The 20856-nt window shown below is 45.9% G+C and overlaps 2 protein-coding genes across 51 annotated transcripts; one reads left to right on the top strand and one right to left on the bottom strand.

Annotated features, from left to right (window-relative positions):
* Positions 1 to 7506: 7506 nt before the first annotated feature.
* On the bottom strand, positions 7507 to 14076 carry LOC125550995. 50 transcript variants are annotated; one of them, XR_007302136.1, is made up of 13 exons: positions 13447 to 14076; positions 12378 to 12605; positions 12182 to 12237; positions 11529 to 11601; positions 11208 to 11388; positions 11000 to 11044; positions 10642 to 10842; positions 10330 to 10553; positions 9984 to 9993; positions 9790 to 9875; positions 9453 to 9536; positions 8840 to 9363; positions 7507 to 8323 (listed from the first exon to the last, which is right to left on the bottom strand). XR_007302136.1 is itself a non-coding variant. In XM_048714135.1 (7 exons), the coding sequence occupies exons 2-6, from the start codon at positions 11018 to 11020 to the stop codon at positions 9081 to 9083; spliced, it is 525 nt and encodes a 174-aa protein (XP_048570092.1). In that variant the 5' UTR covers positions 11021 to 11044; positions 11208 to 11522; the 3' UTR covers positions 7507 to 8323; positions 8840 to 9080. The 50 variants fall into 50 exon arrangements, 1 of the variants encoding a protein (XP_048570092.1); XR_007302126.1 differs by having other exon boundaries at positions 9453 to 9553; XR_007302131.1 differs by having other exon boundaries at positions 9960 to 9993.
* Positions 14077 to 15601: 1525 nt separating this feature from the next.
* Positions 15602 to 20368, top strand: LOC125550994 (sanguinarine reductase). The gene is made up of 9 exons (XM_048714134.1): positions 15602 to 15996; positions 16672 to 16784; positions 16862 to 16915; positions 17023 to 17107; positions 17612 to 17717; positions 19254 to 19340; positions 19427 to 19524; positions 19628 to 19737; positions 19989 to 20368. The coding sequence occupies exons 1-9, from the start codon at positions 15732 to 15734 to the stop codon at positions 20052 to 20054; spliced, it is 984 nt and encodes a 327-aa protein (XP_048570091.1). The 5' UTR covers positions 15602 to 15731; the 3' UTR covers positions 20055 to 20368.
* The last annotated feature ends 488 nt before the right edge of the window (positions 20369 to 20856 follow it).

Below are 20856 nucleotides of genomic sequence, written 5' to 3' on the forward strand. Positions count from 1 at the left end.
TGCAAGCTTGTGCTAGTCACCACACACATCATAAAAATACATGGGTTGCACCTCTGGAAAGATGGCAAAACCCTTAACAAAACATATGTAGAGCTCATGGGCATATCATGCACATAATAATCATGGCAAAAATGACAAATATCTAAATGGAGCAGCAGATCTGACAATTATCTCAAGTAGCACTCTTCCAATAGCATTTCGGGCACCAAGATGAACTCAAATGAAAATGATACAATGAGATGAAATGATGTACTCTCTGAGACGAACATTTTGATATGCTATATGCCCAAAACGGAGCTACGGATGAGGATATACAACATGATGAAGTTGCCTAAAAAAATAATGCAAACTGGGGACTTAGGGAAAATCCGAAGTCAACCTAGGGTTTCCTGTAGCCGATCTAGATCGGGCACGCCTCCCGAGGTTCGTCGGGACCTCGCCGGCGACGAAGGCAGGACGGTGGCCGGAGCTGCGGGGCGGTGGCCGGAACGAGGAGGAGGCCAGAGGAGGCGCGGGGCCGGCGCGGACGTCAAGGCGGCGGGGCAGCACGCTTGCCGGGGCTCGCCGGTGACGAGGGCGGCGAGGTCGCAGGCGGCCAGCGACGAACTGGGCGGCGGAGGCGGCGACCTTCGGGCGCGGGCAGGCGACGGGAGGAGACGGGCGGCGGCGCGCGGCGACCGGGCCGCGGGGGCCAGCCTCGGGCCCGAGCGGGCCGGCACGGTGGACGGAGGCGGGAGGCCATGTGGCAGCTCCTGGGTGGTTGGGCGCGGCGGCGCGGGCGTGTCCGGCGGGTGCGGACACGTCCGACGGCGGAGGGGACGATTTTTAGGGTTTGGACTGCGAGATCCGGATTTGGAATGGGGGAGGTATATATAGGCATAGAGGGAGTTAGGAGAGTCCAAATGAGGTGCGGTTTTTGGCCACGCAATCGTGATCGAACGCTCTAGATGATGGAGAGGGTTTTGGTGGGTTTTGGGCCAACTTGGAGGGGTGTTGGGCTGCAACACACACGAGGCCTTTTCGGTCCCTCGGTTAACCGTTGGAGTATCAAACGAAGTCCAAATGATACGAAACTTGACAGGCGGTCTACCGGTAGTAAACCAAGGCCGCTTTGCAAGTCTTGGTCCAATCTGGAAATTTTTAATCCCCACACACGAAAGAAAGGTAGAAATGACCACCGGAGGAGAACGAAGCGCCGGAATGCAAAACGGACAACGGGGAAAATGCTCGAATGCATGAGATGAACATGTATGCAAATGCAATGCACATGATGACATGATATGAGATGCATGACAACGACAACAACACACGGAGACAAAGACCCGAACCCGAGAAAATAAAATAACTTAAGGCCAGAAACGGCAAGAGTTGGAATACATATTGGGAAAGTCATATCCGGGGTGTTACAAGTCACTTGTGTAATTGTATGCTTAATTTGGTTATGCAATGCTATCATTTTAAGTATATATGTTGATGCTCTGTAGACAGAGCGTAGATGTTGTGCGGACAAAGAAAATCACATCGCACACGGACTAAACAATGGAACCCGTCGGTGATGTTTTCATCAATCACTCACAATTGTATACCAGCAATCGTTTGCTCACAACACACATGGCTTGTTAGAAGTAATCGTCTGTGTTGTTATCAGTCTTCACACATGTTTCCGATTACACGCCTGTTTGCCTCGTATCACAAACATCTTGTTCATTTGAACCGTTTCTGTTCTCATGTCTCAACGCAAATAGTTCATCCGAGTGAACCGCATGCCGTATATCGCACACACCTTTGATTTGGCTGGCCGTTTCTTTTGTGTTGCCTAATCACAAACAATTCATCCGAGTGAACTGTATGATGTACATCGCACACACCTTCATCTGGCTGCCCGTTTCTTTTGTTCCTCCTCATCGCAAACGGTTAATTGAACTAAAACGTATGCCATCAATCCCACACACAACTAAAATCTGAACCGTGTTTGATGCATCCTCCATCGCAAACGGTTTGCACCTTTTTTGATGGTTTCTTTACACCACCGTTTGCGATTATGGCATCGCACACAGTTTCGTCGAAGGGTCTCTGATCGTAGTGTCGGGTTAGCAGCATCCTGCAGTAGTGCTTGTTTGGTTGAGGTCTCAACCTCGGCCATGACGACCAATATCTCGGCCCCTTGGTGGTGACTGTGTGTGGGGGGGGGGGGGGGCGAACCAGAGGTCGCTTCCCCCCCAGCCCCTTGAGAGCTGGAGGAGGAGTGGCGGGATCGGGCATCCCTAGCCTGCTTGAAGTGTCGGTGCTAAGATGCACCTTCAACGGACTGAAGAAACTTACTCATATGAGTTTTATCTTCATTGAAAGACTTGTTGAAAAGCAGATATGGTGATGATAACATACCTCTAGGGCGTAGGCTTCTCCCTCCCCATCTTGAGGAGGTCATCGTTCGACTCATCGGAGAACTTGACCTTATCCAGCAGTGTAGGCCTGCCGATGGGCTCGGCGGAGGCCTTGCACAACCTCTTTTGGCCCTTTGGCTGCGCTTCTTCTTCGGCGTCCTCGGACGCCGCCCTCTTCCCCTTGAGGGAACGGTTCCCTTCCCCCGTGTCCTCCTCCACACAATCCTCGTGAGTGGAGGAGGCATGGATCTCCTCAGATTGGGTGACCGAGGTCTCCCGTGTCCAAAGACCTGTCTTGCCCCATGGAGGCTTTGACCCCTTGGGGATCACTACATGTGGATCCTCGACTAGGAGGACTGTGAGCAGGGGGTCCTGTCCCCCTCGGGCAGCAGCGTTGGGCACATCATCTGTTGTGCCTTGGAGATCCACTTCTACAAGTATAAAACCAATTGATTAGTAGAAGTCTGTGACACTTGAAGAAACGCAAAGTATAGACTTTTGTATTGAAAGATTACCCCGGGGGCGTCGTAGTCGGCTTCAAAGCCGAGGTCACGCCCTTCCGAAGGGAATTCATCCTTGGACGGCTTAAACAACCGCGTCCACATTCCAGTCAAGGTGGAGCGGAAGAAGTGGTGAACGGGCGTTGTGTCCTCAGACTTGTACGCCCACATTGGGGTTGCCCGAAGTTGGAGCGGGAGGATACAGTGGTGGGGCATGATGTTTACCACGTCTACCAGCTGGAGGTTTTTCTGATCAGGCCACCACTAGATCTTTTTGGTCAGTGCCTCCACCTCATCTGGGTTCCCCCATGCAAGGCCCTTCTTCTTCTAGGGCATAAGCTTCCTCGGAGGCCCGGCCAAAAATGCCAGGACCTCAGCCTGGCCGGGAGCAAGCGGCTTAGTGATGTAAAACCACTCGCGCTGCCACTCTTTGATGGTCTCTATGAAGGTGCCTTTGAACCAACTGACCTTCTGGTTCTTGCTGATCATGGCACCTCAGCACTCCGCGAGCTTGGAGCCACTGGACTTCGGCTTGACGCCGAAGATCTTTAGCCATAGGCCGAAGTGCAGCTGAATACAGAGGAAGGCCTCGTAGACCATGATGAAGGAGGTGAGGTGGAGTATTGAATTTGGGGCCAGATGGTGGAAATCCAGCCCATAGAAGAACATGACCCTGCGCACGAAGGGGTGCGGTGGGAACCCTAGACCTCTGATGAGGTGGGGAACGAAGACCACCCTCTCCCCTGGATTGGGAGCGAGTACCCGTTGGTTTGGGTCTGGCGCATGGGTGTGGACCTCTGTGGGGATGTAGCCCGCGCTGCGTAGCTCCAGGATGGCTCCATCCGTAATGAAGGAACCAACCCATTGCCCCTTGAGGTTGGCATTGGCCATTGCTGGGACGGAGACTAGGGTGCGCTTCGAAGGAGGAGGGCGAAATTGGATCTGGGCGCTAGAGCTCGAGAGGCAGCAAGCGAGGAGAAATGAGAGTGTGCTTTTTCTGTCGCTATCTTTTTACTCTTATATAGGCTGGTAAAAAGGCCAAGAGACCGTCTACCGCGCCGTTGAAATTGCCACTTCCCGCAAAAGATGACGTTATGCATACGGGGAGAAACAAAATCTTAATGATATTCCTAAAAATGGGCATGATCTCCATTTTGATGGGACATGCCAATGAGAAGATTGCCTCGGGCCACGATTTGAGCGGGTAGTAACTGCTTGACCAGTCATGGGTGGTGCTGCTTCGATAAAGTCGTCAGGCTATAAAGCACTATTCACACCTGTGCGGCTGGCCTTCATGGTTAAGTAACCTTGTGTCTTCGGCCATTGAGCGAGTTTGGCAAGGCCATGGTCGGGGAGCGCTACTCCTTTGAGGGGTGGTCTATAGTACGCTTTAAGGGGAAGGAATCTCGAATTGCTAGAGAAGGGAACTCGTCTGTCGAGCCAAGGACTTTGGATCCGAAGTTATTTACATCACGAAAGTTGTCATCGGCATAGAAGACCATTTCAGGGGCTACTGACGGTTTCCTGGACTAAGGGGTGCCAACCGAGTCGGCTCATATTCCTCGGGCTAGGCCTGTGGGAGTCACTCTCCACCGTATGGACTCCGGAAGTTGCACGCCTGGATGTGATCAAGACTGACTCTGCTGAAGATTTGACGTACACTCCAAGACATGTCCTGCCGCCTCCATGCGATTCCCCTGGAATACCAACCATGTAACCCTATATGCTCTACCTGGCGTGTATATAAGCCATAGTTTTTAGCCCGTACATGGGACGGAACCACAATTTCATCCACCTAGCCCTAGGGTTAGAACACAACTTACGATCTCGAGGTAGATCAAGCTTGTACACGATATATCTTCATCAATAAAAACAAGAGCAAGACGTAGGGTTTTACCTCCATCAAGAGGGCCCAAACCTAGGTAAACATCGTCGCCCTTGTTCCTGTTACCACCAATTCGAGATCCACAGCTTGGGACCCCCTACCCCGAGGTCTGCCGATTTTCACACCAACAGTAGGGGATCAAGTTCTTTTGTAAAACTCTCATTTCATATTCTTTGTAGGAAAACTTCCCTCTAAATGGGAAGGACCATATATATATCGTCAAAGAAGTTGATCGCTCCAGAGTTATCAAGATCAACAACACCGACGACACCAATCCGAGAGTGGTTAATGGGCAAAGAATTAAACACTATATCTCAGGTACGCTCATTAATGTTGAGACTAATATTATTGAAGTAATGACACCGAAGGAGCTCATAGAAGAGACCTTCTAGAATGCTCCGGAACCCTGAAAAGGAGTAGGTACGTGGTACGGTAAGTAAACCGATTCCAAAAGTTCCATAAAGTACTTTTTGTTCACTCCAGAATATATATAAAATAAAAATAAACAATCACGAAAGTGCACGGGGAAGCAACAATCCCGGGGGTGCGTCCTACCCCCCGGGCACGCCTCCCGAGCACGGTCCTTGTCCTGCTCCATGGCGGCGCCGCCACCGAGAAGACGCGCGCTCCTCCTCTGTCCATCCTGACGAGATTCTCGCGGTGGAAGCGGCCGAAACGAACCCAATTGTAATTTAGCGAGCGTTTTCAGGGAGGTTTGTGCAATTTTGTCGGTACCATGAAATATCTTTGTGGAATCTGTTCTGCCGTAACAAAAGTCATACTGTAAAAATACGGGAAAACATTTTGTGGTATCATGTAAACCGATTTTTGCGGGACGGGGTATACCGGATTCGCTATGGATGCTCTAAGAGTTCTTAAAATAAAAGTAAACGAGTTGTATCCGTGTGTGTCGACGTTAACGCGACGCACCATACCGCTCTAGCATGACACAGTGCCGTGTCCAAGATGATACTCTCTCCGATCCATATTATTTGTCTTAGATTTATTTAGATATGGAGTACTAGAATTTGAATCATAATTTAACAGAGTTTTTTTTAAACCAACAGAGTTATTAATCTCATCAATAGAAATCAACGCGGTGAAGACCTCTGGTACTGATCAAAGTCCATTGGACGATTCAAATGTGACTACGTGGAGACGTACCACATCCACGCGTCTGACTGATGGCACGAGTTGGCGACGACGGGAAAAAATCAATTTTAAACCCTAAACTTGTAGAGGTTCGGCGAAATGAACCCTCATGTCGAAATCCCGGTCGATTGCATCCTGGACTATGCAATCCTGGTCTAAATCTAACCCTGGCATCATTTGAACCAGTCAACGGGCATTCGTCTGTGTTCTTTAGCAAAACAAACCTTGCTTTATATGTAATCAAGCAAAAGCCCTTGTTTGCAAAAAAAATCTAACATTATTTACCACAAAATAAACCCCGCCACGCCCGAGAATCGAACCTGGGTCGCGACAAAACCTCGCGCTCACGCAGACCACTACGCCAAAAGTTAGAGGTCGTCTTAGCATGGGCTTATTTCTTTTTATAAAATAAATTTGGACACGTTCGATTATTTCTTCCCGTAATTAAAAATTCGTGGACCACCAGGATTCTAACCTAGGTGGCTGGGTCCGGCCGGATGGCTTGTCCCTGGTGGTTAGTTGCGTCGATCAACATCAAGAGGTCTTGTGTTTGAGCCCGACGTGTGCTTTAAAAAAACAAAAAAGACTGAAGTGGGCATAGTTCAGGGTGCAATCAACCGGATTTTAAGTTGGGGTTCGTTTGGGGTGAGGACGTGCCGGAGTTTGTTTCAGTCATGGTAGCCAGGATAATGCTGCGCTTTTTTTGAGCATAATCACACTTTATTTCTCAAATGACTGTCATGTCGTTTACAAGATGGTGAGAAATAAAGTCAAGTAATTTGTTGCCAGGACCCTAATTGACAAGGCTGTTTCTCCGAGTTTTGGATCCCAAGGCCTTTCATGATTTGGCGCCTCTGCCACCAGAGGAACCACGCAGCAACCGAGGTCAATTCAGCTACCGGAAGTCCCTCTATTATCGATGTATTTTTCAGAAGGATTTCCATAGTAATTGACCCAGACCTGTCCTCAGATATGGCTTTCTGAACTGTGTCCAACAGGCCTAAGTGCCCCCACATTTCTCTAACACCCTGGCGTCCAAAGAGAGTATGTTATTTTCTTCTCCAATAGTGCACCGGGGACACTGGGCCAGAATAGGGATGTGTCACATTACCAACACACCAAGGCATGGTAGCACCCCGTGGAGGACTTTTCATGTGAAGTGCTTAACCTTACCCAGGACTTTTAGTTTCCATGCTTCTTTTCAAATACCATTTATCTGAGTATTACCCTGTCCATCAGGCCTCATGAGGCGCGACCCAAATTGATGATATAACTCCCTGTAATAGGCAGAACAAACAGAAAACGTCTCTGACCGTGTAAAATTCCATGCAACAAAGTCTTTGGTGAACTGAGTATGAAGAGGAATTTGCAATATCCTTTGCACATCCACTGGCGAGAAACAGTCACGAAGAAGTTCCTCATCCCAGCTGCCGGTGTATGGATCAATGAGATCCTCCACTTTTGACAATATACTAGCAGTTGGGGCGCCACCTGGTGCCGCCGCTTGAGAGGAAGCTTGGCGGTGCCAGGTGGGAGGCTCCCCTTCCACTTTTCTTTTTAAACTATGTAGTGGTATTGCATCATAGGCATATTAAGCAGGGTTCATTACACACTTGATTGAACGAGTCACACATGCACCTTGGTTATTACAGCATTGATAAATAGTGAAATCATCTCCACAAAAAGAAGGGGGAAAACAGTGATCGTGGATGGAGTGGCTAATCGTCATCTCGAGCTCAATGCATCCACTGTTCCAGATGCTGGGACAATCTTCGTGGTCGTCGCCGCCGTCGGTAACCACTGTATCTTTTGAGCCTCACCTCACAATTTGAGTGCAAAATTCAGAAACAAAGAGAGGAAGTGGATCGAGAGGACGGGAAGGAAGAAAAGCATACCTGGCAGCAGCGGATCCCACACCAGTGCTCTTCCAGGATCCACTTGACACTGCTTCCCTGGCCCTGCTACGAGGAGGCAACAAAATCAACTTCAGTGTTCCTATGGAACCTACAATTGATCAGATCAGTATAATCGTGAGCATCTATATGCAAGAGAGAGAACATAATTTGGTTCATCATGACCCACTTGCTGACCCGTTGCTAGAAAGCCAAGTAAAATGACTTCATTACGTGTGATCAGCACAGTGAGAGATCTAGCTCTGTACTAATAAACTATGGAAGTGTTGGAAAGCTAAACAAAATCCCAAAACGATCCTCATTATTAAGCATGGATGATTAGGGCTAAGTAACTTTTCGATCAATAGGGCATGATACAAAAAGTAATGTAATTAACATGAAGACTCGCTTCAAAATCATCGAGATGCTTTGTAGCATCAATGGAGATGTTTGCCACTATTGTATTTGAAGCTTTCCTGAACCAGTTAAGTATTCAACTCCGAGCTGATCCTGGATAAGAAGTTCAGGGAAAAAGATACCATCATAAATATTTAGTAACTTGACTTGAATAAATCCTTCCTTCGTCATTAATTAATCTAGTTAATGCATACAATACACAGGTAGGTGAACTGTTGATTGCTGAAAGTGCATTGCACATATCTCCAAATCAGCACTATAAATAGTACTGTTATTAAATTAGCACAACTAAAAATATATTAAATAATATGCATGAAAATGCTCATGGATTAATTTATCTAGCTTCTATTGTCAAGATAATAGCTCTGCTCTCTTTAGTGGTGAAGTTTTTTCATGATACACGTGATGAACATCGAAATAAAGAAACTGAATTGAGATCTTATTTGGTCTGGCATCCAGGTAAAAGGTGAACGCCATACACCAACAACCATGAACATAAACGTAAATAGAAGCAACAACAATAAAAAATCCTGATATTACCTACTGCCCCAACAATTTATCCTCATGTTGGATCCATAACAGGGAGGAGAGACGAGAGGCAAGTTGTACCTGAGGCGCGCATGCGACCAAGGGAACGCACGAACGAATTGATGAAGAACCCAAGGCTCACACGACGCCTCTGCTGCTCCTGCAGCACGCATCCATTTCAACATCATTCTTCACGATGTCAAAGACGAGGGAGAGGCGGCTGCTTGGCCAACGACCAGCCACAACACCTTCACCAACCCGGCTCAACCCCATCTTCCTCCACATCCTGGTCGGCGGCGCCTTTCCGTCACTACTCGACTGATTACATTAGGGTGCGAGACTGCGAATAGACTTGCATGCCGAACTTCACTGCGCTCATACATATTCGAACTTGGTCTTCAAGCAGTTTCACTTGTAGGTGGCCAGAGATTTGCATCAGTGTCATATGTTCAACAATCTCTTCAGCGACTGAAATATTCTTATCCATGTGCTGGAAGCAACAAAGTATATCCAATGAATAGTGCTCAAGACATACACAAAAATACGAAGACATGTTCCAGAAAACCAATTCAGTTTGCAAGAAAATATATTCCACTAACAGAGACCTGAAAAAAAAACAGAATATTTTCAGTTTGCAAACGCATACCAACAAACAAGAACATAGCAACTTGAAGATTAACTGAGGCTTCACTACCTTAAACTGAGGAATAAAATAAAGATATCACAGGGGAAGTTTGGATGTACCCAATTCCTCATAGCCTCCCTTGCCGACCTGTCTCTGGATGACGATGGTGACTCATCAAAGTAAAACAGTACAGTAATCAGGATATCTTACAGTTAACAATGTATAACAAAAAAGAAAACTTATAAATGATAATGTTCTACGACTGAATTTATATTAATGAGAGGCTCATCTAACTTGAAGGGAGAACCAAATTTAACCAATTGAACGGAGAATCAAATTTAACCAATGAGCTAAAGTTGCCTTGAGATGATATATAAAGTATAACCACTGTAAACCAAATCCTTACCGCGGGCTCATTTGGATTCTTTTTAATAGCTGCAGTATTATGAGATGCCCCTTCCTGATATTTTATCTTGTAAAATAGTTCATTGCCTGCAACATGCATAGCGGGTACATTCAGATTCTAGAAGCAGCAGTATTTGCGGACTAATTTGGCATCATAATGATATCATTCACTTATTCCCGAGTAGATCGCATCACCTCCACCCCCCTGCAGGAAACACAGAAAAGCTTTGTCATCTCAAGCATCAGCATGAACTCATTGAAGCACAAGTATAACATCGGAATGAACTGAAGGTTAGCACCACAGATGCACATGTCTAAACTAAAAAATATATAACGCTACTTATGCAAACACCACGGCACCACACAACAATTCAGCTGACGGCTTAGTATTCTTCTGTATCAAACATCTAAAAACTTATTCCCAGATGTCAGTATGTTCTGTAATCAGACGGTGGTCCATTTTATAACAGAGAAATTGCCTCCGTTCTCATCGAAGAACTGCAACATTAACGAAACCAGAGTGTATCAATTTGTGTAGTACCGCTTTAATCCACTCGGATGCTTGCGGATCCGGCTTCAATTCACTCCACACTATTCGGACTACGCCGGCTCGCTGTCCTTGCTATTGGCATCGTCCGCACTGGTGCCGCCGCCATCTAAATTCACCGCCACGTACGAATCTTGCCCTCTCGTCGGCTACCCATGTCAATTCTCTCCTTCAGATCTGAGCTTGCTGGCCCAACTACGTCCGAAAATATTGGCACCCTGCCACAGAGGCGGGGTTAGAACGCCAGATATGGGCAAACACGACACCTACAACCACCGCTACATGCATTCACAAAGAAGGGATCACCTGAAGACCTGATCCACACGGAAATCACCAGGGGCGCCGGAGGCGTGGGAAACGGCGAGCGGAGGCGTCGGGCCCGAGCTCTGGCTTCCAGCCATATAGCATGCAGCTCAGGGAGAGTCGCCCACCTCTCTCAAATATGCAGAAATGAAATAGAAGGCATGTAGTATGAAAGGACCTCAGTTTATTGTGCTTGACATGGTTCTGCAGAAAATACCAAAAACAAAGCTAATGGCAGGCAATGAATATTATCTGCAGAAAACACACCTCCGATCAACATATTCAAGAAAAACTATCTCAAAGGACACATAGAGTCGGATAATTTGCATTAGAACACAAAAAAAAATACAGCATAACAGACCTGGTAATTGGCAATAACCATCCTGGGAGATGAACAGCAACAAAGCTACATCCACCACAAGAAAACAAACATTGGTTAAAATTACATCCAACTCTAAGGGTAATGCTTTTGATAAAAGTATATGAGTATTGAGTTCATGGTTATAAGAAACTACATTCCAAAATAGAGCATATAATTGGAAACCTACATCCAACGCATAGGCACTAACCTCGTTCTCCTAGACGCCTCTGTTTTGGATTCTTTTTAATAGCTGCAGTATTGTGAGATGCCCCTTCCTGATATTAGATTACCTTCTGCTGCCAAAAAAATTTGCATGACCGTGTTGGCCCCATAATCAGGTCTCCCAAAAACAGAATCCTTCATCGGTGCCTTGCTGGACAAGAGTGCAGCTGGTGTAGTGAAAGTTAGCTTTATCAATTTTAAAATTAGCTTTATCAATTTAAAAAAATAATCGACAGTATAATTTTATCCAAAACTCCTGCTTCTCCCTACACCAATATGTCAAATCGATTGAAAGGCTTTTCTTTACCGGAGCTTGCTCTCCAGGGAGTTTCAGTTCATTTCATAGTCATGCTTAAGTTATTTGATGTCCCTTTATGCTCCTGTTTCAAATAAACACTTGTTATGTTGATTTTATGGGTCAGCAGAAGCTTGTGATACATTTAACCACCTCTTCCATTGATAACAATATTATATTTGCTTTCCTAATTCTTCCTTCAAATTTCAGGATTCTGTGTGAAATTTCCAGCTGAATAATAGCAAATCAGAAATAGTCCGAGACACACATGAATTAAATTGCATATAAACCTACCATTTGCCATTAAACGTAATCTCTTATCAGATTTCAAGCTCTAATCAAGAATAAAATTAGATCAATTTGTACAATTTAGAAATTAATATAGAATGGAAGGCATCCAAATTCACAAGCTCTAGAGCACTTGTTTAAGCTGTTCCTATGAGAAAAATAGTACATTGGAGTCCGAGGTGTCAAAACAAAAGAAATTATAGTCCTCCCATCAATTCAATCTCCTAGGTGTAAAGGACAGCATACAAATTGAAGCCAAGATCATCAACTGAACTAATTTCATCTACATCCAGAAGTTAACATTTGAGATGAAAACTAATTTAGTTGAGCCATCATTTTAGAATTAGAAATTTATCAACCTTCATGTAGCAACCTACCTGGTTGGTGAATTTGAATAAGGTTTCCGTGTGCAACCTTCTTAAACGCTCATTATCTGTGCAACACAAACAATCAAACTCAATGCTTCTTCCGACCTCAACAAGCAATGGAAATTACGTATTACGCAATTTTGCACTAAGACGAAAGAAAATACTGAAGCTATACTGGAGAAGAATGCTGAAATTTCAGTGAAACCTCTCTTGAGATCTGCTATATGCGACTCAGGAGCTTCACGCTGCTTGGGTCAGAGATGCAGTCCATTCTTAGAGCCTGTTCGCAACCTCTCCAATCTCAAAACTCCGCTCCGAGCTGTAGAGGAGACGAGGACCTCAGTTTGAGCCACTCCCTGATTTGTGCTGCCCCTCCCTCCGCTCCGGGAGCCGTAGTTGTGGAGCGGAGAGAACCCGAACAGGTCCTTAAAGCCTGGGCATGCATTAGTGCATCTTTATACCCATGTTCAAAACAACGAAATAGTAAACCATAGAAGATCAACACAGCGCAGGAAATAAATACTTAGACATGTATCATCTTCCTTAGACAATAAAAACTGGTAGATTAGATGTCAAGTAGCAACACTCGAGTTCTGGAAGGAGTAGAAATTAAAAACATCACTCTCTCCTGCCCCCACAGACTATCCTACATGTATTTTGGTTCACATAGGAACTGAAATAAATGTCCACGGTCCAGCAAGTAATAATTTGCAGAGGGTTCGACATGTTGAGCATTGGAGTTGAACTACTGTGGAAATTTCCCCGCACAACATCTCTTCACTGTAAATAGGAGAGACAATCTTCAACATAACCAATTGTCTACAACGTTCTGCACCGCAGGATCGGCCAAATATGCAATCCAACTGGAAGGGAAGCTGCTGTAAATACAACACTAACTCCCTGGATGCTAACTGCTCTAGATTCCACCAATGTCGTCAAAGATCACTATCTATTCGACGCTCTGCATCTCATACGCATTTCATTTGACACCTGAGCTTGTGGAAGTTCAGCAGGAGTGACTCACGTCTACGCATATATTGGCATCTATACAGCAGCGACAGTAGCACGAGCTAGCAACAAGCACAAAATAAAGTAGCAAGATAGCAGCAGTACGAGGAGAAGCTCAACAAATGGCTTGGCTTTACAGCCTACAGGTACACTGGGATTTATTTCTCGCTATACAAAACTGCCAGCATTAATCTTCAGAAACTCTATATTGTAATAAATTCAATGACAAGGAGAGAGAGTCGGGAGCAGAGGGGGAAGAAGATCACCTTGGCATCAACCATTGCTCGATGCAGGTGGCCTCAGCATGGTGAGGAAACCGGCACCAGGAATCTCGTCCAGACCGCTCTACCGCCTCCCGTGTCAACGCAGAATAATAGATCGAAATCGCCGCCGCCTTCTCCTCCCACCTGCTCACCGTGCCGCCCTGGCGTGCATCTGAGGCACGGGAGCGCCGTTAGGAAGCAGAGCAGCACGAGAGAGCACGGCAGAAGACAAAGACGACCGGACCAAGGCGCCGGAGCATCGCCGGCGATGAGGAAGTCGACCGCACCGAAACCCTAGACGGGTAAATCCGATGCGGGCAACCACATGAGGATGGGATCGATGAATCGATGCGGTGGATCATATAGAGCGCGAGGAGAGGAAGAGATTGGTAGCCACCACGACGGCGGAGACCGCCAGCGTTCGCCGGAACCGGCCGACGAAGGCGGCGGCGAAAAAAGGGAACGGGAGAGAGAGAAGTGAGAGAGATGGGGGGCATCGGGGTGGAGGGGACGACTCAGGTAACACCTTTTTTTTCTTCTCTATTCGCACAGTAAAAGACAGGTGGATGCAGCGAGGAGGCGCCCATACCGCCACCGTTAAAGGGTTGTATTCATTCCTCTTGGTATGATTATCTTCCGTGTTGCATTAGTTGGAATTCATGGGTTACGTCAGATATTAATTTGAGACCCGGAACCAACTCTTCATATACATCCTCGCTGGTACGTCTGTATGCCTGCCACGGTACTTCACCATATATAGAACGATCTTCTTTTTGAACCAGTCTTCATCAAATTTTCATCTGGATAATATTTAACGCTAAACACCCGAGCACATAAAGAGTCCGGGTTCTGGAAAAGTCGCCAACATTGTTTTGCTAACATAGCAAAATTAAACTGTGTAGGTCCCTAAACCCCAATCCCCTTCTGCTTTGACAATGCTGTGCTTACTGATAAATAAAAGTGGCGCCTGCTACAGATCAACCAACTTATTTTCCAGAGAAATTAGTCGGGTCCTGACCCGTCAACTACAACGCTGGTAACTCGTTGGATTCAGTCAACGCCCTCTCGCGGGCTCGTCCTTACTGTCATCGCAGCCACACGCGAGCAACCAAAGCGTGTCGTCGTTAGAAGCAGCGCCACAGGAGGAGTCGCACCATGCCAGTACGCCACCACCTCACCGGCAGCGCAGCCATGCTCCACCACCGGCAACGCTTCGCTGCAGCGCCAACACCGGTGTGGCGCTGCTCCATCGCAGCACCCAACGACCGCCGGCGATGCTTCACTGTAGCGCCAAAGCTGGCATGGCGGTGCTCCATCGCAGCACCCTACGACCGTCGGCGATGTTCCAGTGCAGCGGCGCACCCGGCGCAGCGGGTCCATCGCTCCACCAGATGGACGCCGGTGAAGCTTCATTGCAACACGACCATCGGCACGACAGTGCTCCATAGCAGCACGACGACGACGGAGAGCTGCGACGAAGCACGATGCGGCGGTGGAGGTTGCGACGCAGCACGACGGCGCTCCATAGCAACATGACGACGACAGCGAGGTGCTGCGACGAAAGCACGATGTGGCGGCGAGGCTGCGACGCAGCACAGCGGGGCTCCATAGCAACACGACGACGACGAGGTGCCGCGACGAAGCACGAGGCGACGGCGGAGGCGGCGACGCAGCACGGCGACGACGGGGTGCTGCGACGAAGCACGAGGCGGCGGCCGGCGGCCGACGGCGGAGGCGGCGACGAGATGCTCCAACGAGCGTGCGTGGGGATGAGAGAGGATCGCGGTGTGGTGGTTGCTGTCATGGCCGCATGCCATCCTTTGGCCTGCAGCAGCGATGGCTGTTGTCATGGCTGCAGCTGCGGTGCTGAGTTCTATGGCGAGGGCCGGTCAGAGAGATGAGGAAAAGAAAAAACGACTGAAGAGATGCGAGGGGAGGGGAGAGGATAAGGTTGGGGATAAAGCGGTGAATGAACCTCACAGGTCACGTGTTGTGTCGGAGAGGAGGTTTACGTGAGTTGAAAATCAACCGGATGATTTTAAACATTTCCCTAAATAAAATGTTGGAATTTGTTTCGCCAAATTCCTACGGGTTTCAGGTTTAAAATGGACTTTTTCCGGACGAATGACACGCGCCGCTCGTCAATCCGGGTTGGCTGTGGTTGAGCCGCGCCGCACGTCCCGGACCACTCCCCCTCGCCGCCAAGCTCCCCGTTATCTCCCCTCTCGCTCTCGCCTCAAAAGTTTCCAGAGCCCCCCTCCCCTGGTCCCTCGCGGCCATCTCCAACAATGGCGACGGCTCACCTCAGCCCGGCGCTCGCGGTCTCATCGTCGCGCCACCTAACCTCCAAACACGGCCAGCCGCCCATCTTCGCGCAGCCAGGCGGCACAGCGGTGCTGCGGTCTTGCTCGCTTCCCTTGTCCTCGAGACTTGCCGCGTCGGGTCGAGGTGGGTGGCGGCTCGCGGCGGCAGTGGAGCCCAGGACCGCGCAGCAGGAAAAGGCCGATGCCTCCTCGAGGCTGGTCCTCGTCGTCGGCGGAACCGGCGGCGTAGGTAGGAGATCAGCTCCTCTTCGCTGCTCTTAATTGCTTATATTCTTTTCTCGAGAAAACCTCCGTACATTGTTGGTATCCACGGATGAGTTCGTAGCGACGGGTGTCAGCTCATAATTCGATTAAGAAATTACTGAAGCCTGCCTCTCTTTTTCTGTATTGTATAAACTATTTTTAGTTTGTGAGAGGAACAAGATTGTTGGGTGTGTCCTCGAAAGGTCAACTTCGACACAAAATGGCGTGGCAGCCCGCCTAATAACTGTCAGTTGTTTTGTGCGTCTGTTTCACCCGAAATTCACCTGTAACCAGCTGCGATTTCTTTCTCTTCCCTACAATTTTTGTTTGCCATCAGGAGTTTTGTGCAAGCGATCTAAACATGCTAGTATTCTATAGGTATACTCCTTTCTGCTTTGCATCTCATGTCAGTCTGATATGCTCCCTCCGTTCCTAAATATTTGTCTTTTTAGAGATCTCAAATGGTTACCACATACGGATGTACATAGACATATTTTAGAGTGTAGATTCACTCATTTTGCTCCGTATGTAGTCACTTGTTGAAATCTCTAGAAAGACAAATATTTAAGAACGGAGGGAGTATATTACTATCCTGCAGTTACAGTTTTCACAGTTACTTGACGAATTTGGGCTAGATATTGATCGTGTAGGATCCTTGTAGGTCAATTGCTGGTAGCATCTTTGCTGAGCAGGAAAATTAAGACAAGGCTGCTCCTAAGAAACCCTGAAAAGGCAGCGTTCTTATTTGGCAAGCAGGATGAGAGTGTTTTGCAGGTAATCTTACATCAACAGCTTCAGCATTCTATTTTCTCCAAACTGTGACTTCCTTATACGAGTCTCCTTTTTTACAGGTTTATGAAGCGGACACGAGAAATGCTGACAGTTTGAATCCAGAAATGTTTGAGGTTGCTCTCTTCTACTTATTTATTTTGAAGCTGAATCCATGCATAATTCTTCGACCATCTATGTATGCATAATTGAATAAATCAAAATATAGGGTCTATTTTCATAGGGAGTTACACATGTGGTATGTACTACTGGGACTACAGCATTTCCATCAAAACGCTGGGATGGGGATAACACTCCTGAACGTGTCGGTACGTACTGCCCAAGATTCTGCACTTAACTTAGGTCTACTGAAATTGATTATCCGTTTACCGTATGGCAATCCAAAGATTTGGGGCAAGGATAATCCTGGGAGCCTATAAATCTCTCCCGTTCCCTGTAATGGTTCTGGAACTGATGTATTTCCGTTGTTATGCAATGGAAAGGGGGTTAGCCCGGTTCAAAAAAAAAGTCTTCCGCTGTGGAGAAAATAAATATCGAATTGTGACAGTTGCAGAATGCTGATGAGTAATAAATTGTAAGAAAATTGAAATCTCAACATTCATTTTCAGAGCTTATTATGCAATTTTTTTAATCATGAACATGCTTATGGCACATCACTTGCCATTCGTGGCCCAGAAGTGTTTATTCAATTGTTGTAAATTGATAGGGCCAGATCCATCTTTAGCACATGTATAGCACTAGTTATGAACTCATGGGTGTGGATACAATGTTCTATCACTTATTACTGATGACATGCTATTTAACGTGTCTAGATTGGGATGGCGTCCGAAATTTTGTGAGTGCCATGCCACAGACGGTCAAGAGACTGGTTTTGGTGTCATCGATTGGTGTTACAAAATATAATGAAATACCATGGAGGTATACTTTATAACTCTGATGAAGAACTATGGCATTGTACAATTGATACATATTACTATGTCTAAGTTGTGGAACTTGTGATGAGGAACAATAGAGAGAGGGAAAAGAAAAAGGAAATCAGAAGTCAAACCCATTTGACTACTTCCAGATACTCCCTCCGGTCCTTTTTACTCCGCATATTAGATTTGTGTTAAGTCAAACTTTGCAAAGCTTGACCAAATTTATATTAAAAAATATCAACATCTACAATATCAAATATATATACTATGAAACTATATTTTGTAATGAATCTAATAATGTTGATTTAGCATTTTGAATGTTGATACTTTTTTCTATAAGTTTGGTCAAATTAGAGATATTTGACTTCTAGCTCTGAGTAGAATGCTAAATTTTAAGTACTCCCTGCGATCCATATTAATTGTCGCTCAAATGGATGTATCTAGAACTGAAATACGTCTAGATACATCTGTTTTAGCGACAAGTAATATGGATCGGAGGGAGTAATGTTTTCTAGAGTGTTTTAGGTATAACTAGAAGTTGAGTTGTGAAGGCTTCACAAAGCCTATAAATAGAGGTCCCCTCCTCTAGTTTGTAACCTGGCTATGTACCCCACTATCTATAATAAAACTTGGTGTTCTTATCAAAGATCTTGGACTAGATCTTGTGCTCTAGGAGTTTCGGACTGAACTTCTGCTGCTAAATTGGCCTATATTCACCTCTAGAGCGATATCTAGCGCATCACGTTGAAGTAGTTCCTTTAACACTAGTGCTGTACACTTTGTAGCAGCAAGGTGGAGTTGTTCCTCCACAACCGTGTGCTGCTTCAACTTGTCATCAATTGTTATGTGGACCAGCCCATCAAACGTGGAGTCTTATCCCTTAATTAGTTTCCTGGTTGATTAAGCATCTCTGTTAGGAAAGAGTCCACTCAGTTTAGAGATTGTATTGGAGTTTAAATAGATTTACCGGCTTGTTGGCCAAGGCTTGTCTGTTATATAAAGTGTCCGACCCCTCTCAATAAAGAAGAGAAGAAAATTGCCGTTTACTTTCATCTACTTTTGAGTAATTAGGGTTAGGTCAGTAGTATATTCTTCCATCAATTGCCTCGAAACAAAAGTTTTTTATATTTCTTGTGATATCCTGAAATTAGACATTTTCCTAAAGTGCCACAACCTGTTTATAGATGCAAAATTTACTTTAGTAATTACTTTCTGTTACTGTTAGCCAGTGTATGTTTTAGTGTAAGACATGCATGCTTGTTTTTTCAATTTAAGTCTCTGTGCATTTTACTTGGATATTTAGTTCTGGTTTAGCTTTACACCGGTTTCTTTATCATGCACTCCATCCGTTCACTATTATAAGATGTTCTAACATTTTCTAAATCAGATGTATGTAGACAAGTTTTGGCGTGTTTGTTCACTCATTTCAGTTCATATGTAGTCTATATTGAAATATCTAAAACATCTTATAATAGTGAATTGAGGGAGTACAATATAAATCTGTTTATCCTTACCTCATACTAGTACGCATTTGCAGTATTATGAACCTCTTTGGTGTGCTTAAATACAAGAAGATGGCAGAGGACTTTGTCCGCAATTCAGGCATACCTTTCACGATCATCAGGTTAATTATTATGTACATACAAGGAATAATCCATGGGCTCATTCATGGACATGTTCTTTTTCTGATATGATACTAGCTGGTTGCAGGCCGGGGAGATTAACAGATGGGCCCTACACTTCCTATGACCTGAACACACTTGTTAAGGCTACAGCTGGAGAAAGACGAGCAGTTGAGATAGGCCAAGGTCCCTCTCCATTTGATGATGAACTACTGCTCTTACTAAGCTCTTTTACGCTCGTAACACTTGGTCATTATCTTATTTCGAAAGGATTGTCTTATCTTATTAGGTGACAAGCTTGTGGGAGAAGCGAGCAGATTGGTGGTGGCAGAAGCATGTATCCAAGCTTTGGATATTGAATCTACCCAAGGAAAAATATACGAGATTAGTTCGGTGAAGGTACTCATGCATGCTTCAGACGTGATGTTAACTTGTGCTTTAAACCTTTGCTTGCATTGTCTATTTATTTTTATCCTGCTATTCAGTTGGACTCATGGCGTGAATTTTGTTAGCCAACTAGCGTTACACGTCAGACCTTGCTCGAAATGAATCGTTGTTTATTTTCCTACTTACCAATTGAAATTTCCTCTTCTTCCGACTGATATGCCTTTTTTTGTCGAATGACTGATACGGCAAATGATGTGGCACAGGGCGAAGGACCTGGGAGCGACCAGGAGAAATGGAAGCAACTATTTGCAGCTGCTGAATCGAACTAGTGGCACTCTGAAGCACAGAGTGCAGTGCATTTTAATTTATATACACTGTAGTGGAATTCCATACAAGGGCAGTAGCGGTCCAGTACATACATAGGTGCAGAGTTGTCATTGTCGCGGGATTTGGAAACGACTCGCAAACAATCGAGCATAGTACTATGTGCCTTATCCAAGCTATGCGCTCAGGCTTAAAAATGGGAGAATATCATACTACCGATATTCGGTGGAAACCGGTATGTTTGTCCTTTTTGTTTAGCGACTCATGGGCTGAATTTGGATACAGATTTCTGTGTGAATAGTAGATATTTTACATTGTATAGAGGTTTCGTCATTTAATTCCGGTCGAAGGGAGTATATTTTTTCTTTTTGCCTTGCGAGGATAATACTAGTAGATAGATGTTCTTTGTTTTTTGAGAAACATAGTAAGGGCATCTCCAACGGTGACTCTCAAACCGCCCCTATCCGTCTGGACAGTGCGGTCAAGATGGATAGAGGCGGTTTGAGGGCGGACCGCGCGGTCCGGATGTTCTTTTTCCCGCAAACCGGAAGCAAGCAGTGGGCTTTGCGTCTGGATTGCTGTCACTTCCGCGTTTGACAACTCTGGCTCACCCAAAATTATTCCTTGCTTGTGCCTTTTTGTAACACTCACAATGCGGCTATATCTTCCACATGTCGGAGCATGACTTAGAGACATAACCGCATAGTAGGCATGTCGTAAGAGGGGTAATCTTTACACATCCCATGTACTGAATGAGAAGGAGATAAAGAGTTGGCTTACAACCGTCACTCCACACAATACATAAAT

This window comes from Triticum urartu, chromosome 4, assembly GCF_003073215.2.
Source record: "Triticum urartu cultivar G1812 chromosome 4, Tu2.1, whole genome shotgun sequence".
Taxonomy (NCBI): domain Eukaryota; kingdom Viridiplantae; phylum Streptophyta; class Magnoliopsida; order Poales; family Poaceae; genus Triticum; species Triticum urartu.

Coding starts and splice junctions, on each gene's coding strand:
- LOC125550995 (XM_048714135.1), bottom strand. CDS start 11,020: ATGGTTATTGCCAATTACCAG. Junction 9,994..10,999: donor TGGTTATTGCCAATTACCAG/GTCTGTTATGCT, acceptor TGTTTCCTGCAG/GGGGGTGGAGGTGATGCGAT. Junction 9,364..9,452: donor ATTTTATTCCTCAGTTTAAG/GTAGTGAAGCCT, acceptor TTTTTTTTTCAG/GTCTCTGTTAGTGGAATATA.
- LOC125550994 (XM_048714134.1), top strand. CDS start 15,732: ATGGCGACGGCTCACCTCAGCCCGGCGCTCGCGGTCTCATCGTCGCGC. Junction 17,108..17,611: donor TAACACTCCTGAACGTGTCG/GTACGTACTGCC, acceptor TAACGTGTCTAG/ATTGGGATGGCGTCCGAAAT. Junction 19,341..19,426: donor ATACCTTTCACGATCATCAG/GTTAATTATTAT, acceptor AGCTGGTTGCAG/GCCGGGGAGATTAACAGATG.